Source organism: Hemibagrus wyckioides, linkage group LG17 (assembly GCF_019097595.1).
Source record: "Hemibagrus wyckioides isolate EC202008001 linkage group LG17, SWU_Hwy_1.0, whole genome shotgun sequence".
NCBI classification, from domain to species: Eukaryota; Metazoa; Chordata; class Actinopteri; order Siluriformes; family Bagridae; genus Hemibagrus; species Hemibagrus wyckioides.
Window position 1 is genome coordinate 415,689 of NC_080726.1, and position 7,500 is coordinate 423,188.

A 7,500-nucleotide genomic window follows, 5' to 3' on the forward strand; every position below is an offset into this window, starting at 1 on the left:
ATTTCAGTATGATGTTGGTTGATGGTGTGTGTGTGTGTGTGTGTGTGTGTAATTTCAGTATGATGTTGGTTGATGGTGTGTGTGTGTGTGTGTGTGTGATTTCAGTATGATGTTGATTGATGGTGTGTGTATGTGTGTGTGTGTGTGTGTAATTTCAGTATGATGTTGGTTGATGGTGTGTGTGTGTGTGTGTGTGTGTGTGTGTAATGTCAGTATGATGTTGGTTGATGGTGTGTGTGTGTGTGTGTGTGTGTGTGTAATTTCAGTATGATGTTGGTTGATGGTGTGTGTGTGTGTGTGTGTGTGTGTAATTTCAGTATGATGTTGGTTGATGGTGTGTGTGTGTGTGTGTGTGTGTGTGTAATTTCAGTATGATGTTGGTTGATGGTGTGTGTGTGTGTGTGTGTGTGTGTGTGTAATTTCAGTATGATGTTGGTTGATGGTGTGTGTGTGTGTGTGTGTGTGTGTGTGTAATTTCAGTATGATGTTGGTTGATGGTGTGTGTGTGTGTGTGTGTGTGTGTAATTTCAGTATGATGTTGGTTGATGGTGTGTGTGTGTGTGTGTGTGTGTAATTTCAGTATGATGTTGGTTGATGGTGTGTGTGTGTGTGTTTGTGTGTGTGTGTGTAATTTCAGTATGATGTTGGTTGATGGTGTGTGTGTGTGTGTGTGTGTGTGTAATTTCAGTATGATGTTGGTTGATGGTGTGTGTGTGTGTGTGTGTGTGTAATTTCAGTATGATGTTGGCTGATGGTGTGTGTGTGTGTGTGTTTGTGTGTGTGTGTGTAATTTCAGTATGATGTTGGTTGATGGTGTGTGTGTGTGTGTGTAATTTCAGTATGATGTTGGTTGATGGTGTGTGTATGTGTGTTTGTGTGTGTGTAATTTCAGTATGATGTTGGTTGATGGTGTGTGTGTGTGTGTGTGTGTGTGTAATTTCAGTATGATGTTGGTTGATGGTGTGTGTGTGTGTGTGTGTGTGTGTGTGTGTGTGTGTGTAATTTCAGTATGATGTTGGCTGATGGTGTGTGTGTGTGTGTGTTTGTGTGTGTGTGTGTAATTTCAGTATGATGTTGGTTGATGGTGTGTGTGTGTGTGTGTAATTTCAGTATGATGTTGGTTGATGGTGTGTGTGTGTGTGTTTGTGTGTGTGTGTGTGTAATTTCAGTATGATGTTGGTTGATGGTGTGTGTGTGTGTGTTTGTGTGTGTGTAATTTCAGTATGATGTTGGTTGATGGTGTGTGTGTGTGTGTTTGTATGTGTGTGTGTGTAATTTCAGTATGATGTTGGTTGATGGTGTGTGTGTGTGTGTTTGTGTGTGTGTGTGTGTAATTTCAGTATGATGTTGGTTGATGGTGTGAGCAGAACACAGAGGCACACTGCCGATTTCCTCATGATGCTAATCTGAAGGCTAAATGCTCCTCTTCTGTAGTTAGCTACATTAGCGTCGTAGCTTCTGCACAAAACTAAAAAAGCAAACTTCAGGCACTGAACATCAACCCTGGACTTTTTAAATTTTTTTCTGTTAAAATAAATAAGTTTATAAAACTTAAAAACTTTACATTCCTATAACTGAGCATTCTTCATACTAGCGTGTTGTGTTTGGAGTTCAGCTGAGATGTGACTGATGAGCTCTAATCCTGATTTCATTGAATAATTGTATATTTTTGTTAATCAGAATGACTGAGGAGGACATGGAGGAGGTGATGGCGGACAGTCGGATGCTGCCGATCAGCGTCTGGCCTTCGGCTGCACAGAAACAGAAGAAAAGCAGACGAAGAAAGCATCTCTGCTGCTGCTGCTGCAAACACACTGATGAGAAGACGCATGATGGAGATGCTGAGGGAATGGACATGATCCCCAATAAAACACACTGTCCAGAGCAGCCTGAGGACACGGCGCAGACGCAGTGTGTGCTGGCTGTGGAGACGTCTGATGAAGTCCAGACCGCTGGGAGTCGAGACGGCGTAAACACCTGAGCCTCAGGAGACGTGTAGAGAATAAACACCACACTGCACTCTCTCATGCTGCTCCATAACCTTCATCCTCATTCATCTCACCGCTGGAACCTCAGAGGAACAACATTGTGATGTGTTTTAATCCACGTTAATTCTAGATGTAGATTCAGAGGTGTTTATAAACCAGATTAAATCCACATCTGGATTTCTGTACAGCTGTGTGGTCAGTGTCAGTAGTGTCTCTAAATCATCACATTCTCAGTCAGGGACTGAAACACAGTCTTAGACTGAGATTGACTTACACTATATTGCCAAATGTATTGGGACACCCCTCCAGATCATTCAGTTCAGGTGTTGTTTTTCAGGGGTTGGGCTCCGCCCCTTAGTTCCAGTGAAAGGAACTCTTAATGCTTCAGCTTCATACCAAGACATTTTGGACAATTTCATGCTCTTTGTGGGAACAGTTTGGGGATGACCCCTTCCTGTTCCAACATGACTGTACACCAGTGACCAAAGCAAGGTCCATAAAGACATGGATGAGTGAGTTTGGTGTGGAGGAACTTGATTGGCCTGCACAGAGTCCTGACCTCAACCCCATAGAACACCTTTGTGATGAATTAGAGTGGAGACTGAGAGCCAGACCTTCTCGTCCAACATCAGTGCCTGACCTCACAAATGCGCTTCTTGAGGAATGGTCAGAAATTCCCATAAACACACTCCTAAACCTTGTGGAAAGCCTTCCCAGAAGAGTTGAAGCTGTTATAGCTGCAAAGGGCGGGACAACTCCAAATTACATTCATGTGGAGGTAAAGACAGATGTCCCAAAATTTGTGGCCTGACTCGCCGCTCTAATTCATGCTGAAGCATTAGGAGTTCCTTTCACTAGAACTAAGGAAAAACCCTTTTTTTTTTTTTTTTTTTTTGAATTCAATGATTTGGAGGGGTGTCCCAATACTTTTGGCAATATAGTGTATGAAAATCAGTCCTGAAGAGCTTTGTAACTTCAGTGTGATGTGGTTTCTCAGAGGAGAAGATGATCCGAGTGTAGGTCAGTCAGATAAATCTCACACACTGCCCATGGTTTAGACATCATCAGTTTTAAAGTGTAATAAAATGATCAATGGTCAGTGATGACTTGGAGCACGAGCTTTCATGTGACCCGAAAGTCCAAACGAATAAAACCTTTGAAGTTGCTGCAGTGTTTTTTTTCCAGTATCGCCTTCACATCACCTTTTATTTCTCACATATGAAGTCCCTCATGTTGTACAGTGTGTGTTTGTGTGTCACAGACACCTCACTGCTTCTTCCACACCATCACATAACAGGAAGTGTGTCTGAGACTCTTTCCTCCTTCACCTCAACATCTTCATTTGCTATATTTATCTTTAATTCTTGCATTAAATCATGAAGGTGATGTCCAGTCCATCCCTCAGAGCCAGAGAGAAGAGGATATGTGATGAGGTTCTTTCAGAGCTTCACTCTTTGGCATTAAATCAATCACCATCATCCAGGGTTCTGCTGTTCCTCATTAATGTGATTCAGTTAAAAGCCTAATTTCTTAATGTTCAGGTTTCAGTTTTCCTGCTGAAGTTCTAGTCGAGTTGGAAGCTCCTGCTCCATTTACTACATCTAAGAGGTCCAGTTTAATTCAAACAGAATTGATGTATAGATGAATTTAAAGTCACACACTGCTTTACTCCTCAGGGTGTAGGGTCAGTCTGTTATTGGGAGCAAAATCATTAACCCAATTAGAAAAGACGAGTCAGATCGTTTACACAAAATAAACTGGAAGGTGAATCATGATGTGGTGTAGAGACTCACTGCAGACACAGGAAGTGCTGCAGCTATTCAGATTCATGTTGGAGGTTAACACACCACCGCATCAAGCTGCAGAGACTCTGGGCAGCAGGGACTGCCATTACACCAAGATCTACACTTAGTCCTTATTCAGTCATCACAGGTCAATAAAATTAAACTGCTATACAGATCTCTCACACACACCTCTAGACAGGTCATGTATAGCAATTAAAACACACATTCTACTTTTCTACATCTAAAACTGAACACATTCTAATCACCACATCACTTGTAAAGTATTAGATTGGACTAACAAGAAGGAATCAGATCAACCTGATGTTTCAGTGGTTCTCTAATAAACCAGTTTAACTCGATAACGACACTCAGACCAGTGACACTAGTTTTATTTCACATTAATGAATAATCTTCACTAACAGGAAGTTTCCAGCAGGAAATGAGCCCTTCTCCAGGACACCAGGTCATATGGTTTCCTGAGGACATTAAAATAAGGAGGCGTAGACAGGACTGTGGGGGTTTTCCTTTTAATGGTGGTCGTATCAAACAGAGCTGTACATTTATTTGCCTTTCTTGGCTTTGATCTTCCTCAGGTAGAACTCCAGCTCCTTTCCCTCCAGAACATAGCCATCAGCTCTACCACACTGTCCCGGTCTGGAAGAAAGGCATGCTGGGAAAATAGAAAGAGAGAGGAAAAAAAAGTTCCTGTTAGCCATTAGCACACTGTACAGAAGTGACCTGTGTATTCATGAAGAATGTTTCGGTCAGAAAGTGGTAAGAGTTCGTCACTGAGGTGTCAGTAGCAGAACTGGATAAATTTCATCATGAGTGGCATTAATGGGAAACACAGTGTGAAGATGTGGCGCTGGTGCGAGCCTCACCAAGCAGCTTGCCCTGCTGGAACTGCTCGTCCAACAGAGGACTGATCTTGCTGTTCTTTCTGCGCTTGTCAAACTTCTTCTGCACCTTCTTCGACCTCTTCTTGTTCAGGATGTCCTCCTCCTCAGGGGTCTGCAGGAGAAAGCAGGACATAACTGACCTGGACATAATCTGACACTACTCTGGTGAAATCAGTGTAGAAATAAAAAAAAAAAAAGACAGGTTTTAGTTATTCCAGACATCTGAGAGATGTTCCACCTACTCCAGTATCTAATATGACCTTCAGTCTTTCTCAGAGTGTTGGACTGCATCAGAGTCACTCAGGAGCAGAACTGGACACAGATCTCATCACAGAAAGACCATCTAACACTGTCTCACACTCTTTCAGAGCATTAACTTTAATCCTGTAACACCTGACTGGTTTTAGAGAATAAACACACACACACCACAGTTACATACACAGACACTACTGTGTGTATCTGCACTTATAAGTGGGTTTAATTCTTAACCAGCCCTGAATTATGTCTAAACACAGGCTGAAGAATTAATGTGGAGTATTTAGTGTGATGCCACTAGGGGGCAGTATTACTCAGCTTCACCACTCCTAAAGGCTAAATGTTTAAGCAACTAAAACATGATTTAAACCTGAGTTGAGTCAGAACAGAGGGTTGTGTTTTTATAAACAGTGAAAACCTACCAGTTTGGCTCCCTTCTTGCGACCCAGAGGCAGAGCATAGTGAGACTCGTACCACTGCCTGAAGGGGGCGCTGTCCACCAGAACCACACAGTTTTTCACCAGGGTTTTGGTTCTGACCAGTTCATTGTTGGAGGCGTTGTAGACCACATCAATGATCCTGGTCTTACGGGTGCAGCCTGTAACCATCAACAGACCTGATTAATTTGACCCATTCACACTGATGAACAGGACAGAGGGCCTGACCGTTGCCTCAACAGAATAAAGCAAAATAATCACGTTAATAAGGATAAAGATTTCCCCTCAGTAATTAACATTAACAGCACTGAATTTACTAATTAAACATTACTGAAAGGCTCCAGTCTAATTCTAATAAGATTTAGGAAAAATGAACAGACCCTAATTTACAGATTTGTTTTTGCTCTGGTTCTGTAAACCGTGCCTGATGTCTCAGACAAGATGAACCTGTATTCGTTACTGAATGTCTGGACGATTTGAGCTGCAGGTCAGTTCCTCAGAGTTGGAACATAAGTGTCACTCACATGCACTCAGTAGCAGAACTGGACATGGTTTCATCACTGAACTGACCTGCAGGACATTCTCATCTCTTTACTCCACCTGCTGTAGAGCAACACACACTTACACTCAGAGCCCCAGGAGAAGTTGCCCACGTCCAGACGGAGCGCGCGGTATTTCTTATTCCCACCACGAACCCTCACTGTGTGGATGCGCTTAGGGCCGAGCTGGAAGGAAATTAAATGAATTAATTTAAAAGAACAAAAATAAATCAAGTCTAACCACACCACCACCATCAGCGTGTCCATGTGTCAGTGTAACTATGACAGATCCTAACATCGGAAGGTCCAAAGCTTTGACCAAAACGGTCAAATACAGACCAACCTAAGGACGTGTTTACATCACTCACATGGACACCATGCTGATCACCATGACAATTAATACAGTAACCATAGAAACTACTGAACATCCGGATCATTTTTTGTGATAAAATAAAGGAGCTTTGTGGTGGATATACTCATGATACAGAAAGTGAATCAAGTCCAGCTACAGAGCAGCAGAGAAACCACAGCACTTACAGAAAACAGGTCCAGGAAACCCGAGGCTCAAAATCAAACACTCGTGGTTTAACTGTGTCAGAACTCATTTATGGCACAAACACACCAAGAGTCTCACACTGTACGAGTCTGATAAACTCGGGTTCTGTGACCCTGAGATGATGAGTTTTCCCCACACACCACATGGTGAGGATCACCTCTACACTCACCCTGAAATACAAGCTCTTCACTGAACTAAAGAGGTCTCTTACAGACGAGTATCATGGCAGTGTTCACCCTCACACTTTCATCAAACTTCACCATTGTCACTACATCAATCCTCGAGATGTTCCGATGCTGCTGAGCTCATCTCCCTGCACCCCACAGATTCAGGAACAAAGATTCTGTTGAGAGCCACAGTGAAGTTGAGGAGTACAGTGTGTGAGAGAGAGATCTCAGGCGTACCTTTGTGTTTGATGGAGGCCGTCCGAGCTCATACTTCCTCTTCTTGTGGACGGGTTTACGCTTGCCGCCGGTCTTGCGGCGTTTGTGCCAGTTGTCCCTTGAGATACCTTTATTTCAAAAGAGAAATAAACGGTCAGTGCTCACATCATGTCACGGTGCAGACTGAAGACTTCAAACACACACTCGAGTGGTCAGTTCTCCAAGGTGAGTCTCAGCATGTTGCTTTCAGACTCCGCAATAAAGTCATCACACACTCGAGCTCCAGAAACACACACTTTAGACCCTCACTACACCTGGCCTGAGTGGAGTAAACACATTTTCCTATTCTGAGACAGATATAAGGATTAATCTCTCAGTAGAGACCCGGTGCAGCGAGTTATGAGTGTAAACTAACAGACATTTTAATGATAAGGAGCATGCTCATGAGCTCAATAACCAGCTTAAACTTTTACTCATGGACAAGTACCTCCATAACACGATAATATTCAATATAAAACAGGATAAATATACAAGTTATAGATTAAAAGACAGCTAAACAGAAAGAAGTGTAAAAGTTTCTCGCAGTCCGGAGTGATCCAGTCTCTACAGCGCCTCATGAAGCTAATCGGCTAATTAGCACCAGGCCTTTTTCCAGCATT

The 7,500-nt window shown here is 42.7% G+C and overlaps 2 protein-coding genes and 2 non-coding genes across 4 annotated transcripts in view; 1 reads left to right on the forward strand and 3 right to left on the reverse strand.

The window, feature by feature from the left end:
• best4 (bestrophin 4) overlaps positions 1 to 3,299 on the forward strand; it is a 115,558-nt gene extending 112,259 nt beyond the window's left edge. Inside the window, exon 11 of the mRNA XM_058412874.1 lies at positions 1,681 to 3,299. Coding sequence (XP_058268857.1) covers positions 1,681 to 1,981 — 301 coding nt within the window. The 3' untranslated portion in view covers positions 1,982 to 3,299. The remainder of the gene's footprint in view (positions 1 to 1,680) is intronic.
• Positions 3,300 to 4,283: 984 nt separating this feature from the next.
• rps8a (ribosomal protein S8a) overlaps positions 4,284 to 7,500 on the reverse strand; it is a 3,646-nt gene continuing 429 nt past the window's right edge. The window contains exons 2-6 of the mRNA XM_058413522.1: positions 6,863 to 6,969; positions 5,989 to 6,088; positions 5,349 to 5,524; positions 4,654 to 4,783; positions 4,284 to 4,442 (exon numbers count right to left, since the gene is read on the reverse strand). Of these exons, the coding sequence (XP_058269505.1) occupies positions 4,333 to 4,442; positions 4,654 to 4,783; positions 5,349 to 5,524; positions 5,989 to 6,088; positions 6,863 to 6,969 (623 nt within the window). The 3' untranslated portion in view covers positions 4,284 to 4,332. The remainder of the gene's footprint in view (positions 4,443 to 4,653; positions 4,784 to 5,348; positions 5,525 to 5,988; positions 6,089 to 6,862; positions 6,970 to 7,500) is intronic.
• On the reverse strand, positions 5,855 to 5,929 carry LOC131368570 (small nucleolar RNA SNORD38). Its single transcript, XR_009207140.1, has one exon. It is a non-coding gene; the product is annotated as a small nucleolar RNA SNORD38 (small nucleolar RNA).
• On the reverse strand, positions 6,167 to 6,273 carry LOC131368571 (small nucleolar RNA SNORD46). Its single transcript, XR_009207141.1, has one exon. It is a non-coding gene; the product is annotated as a small nucleolar RNA SNORD46 (small nucleolar RNA).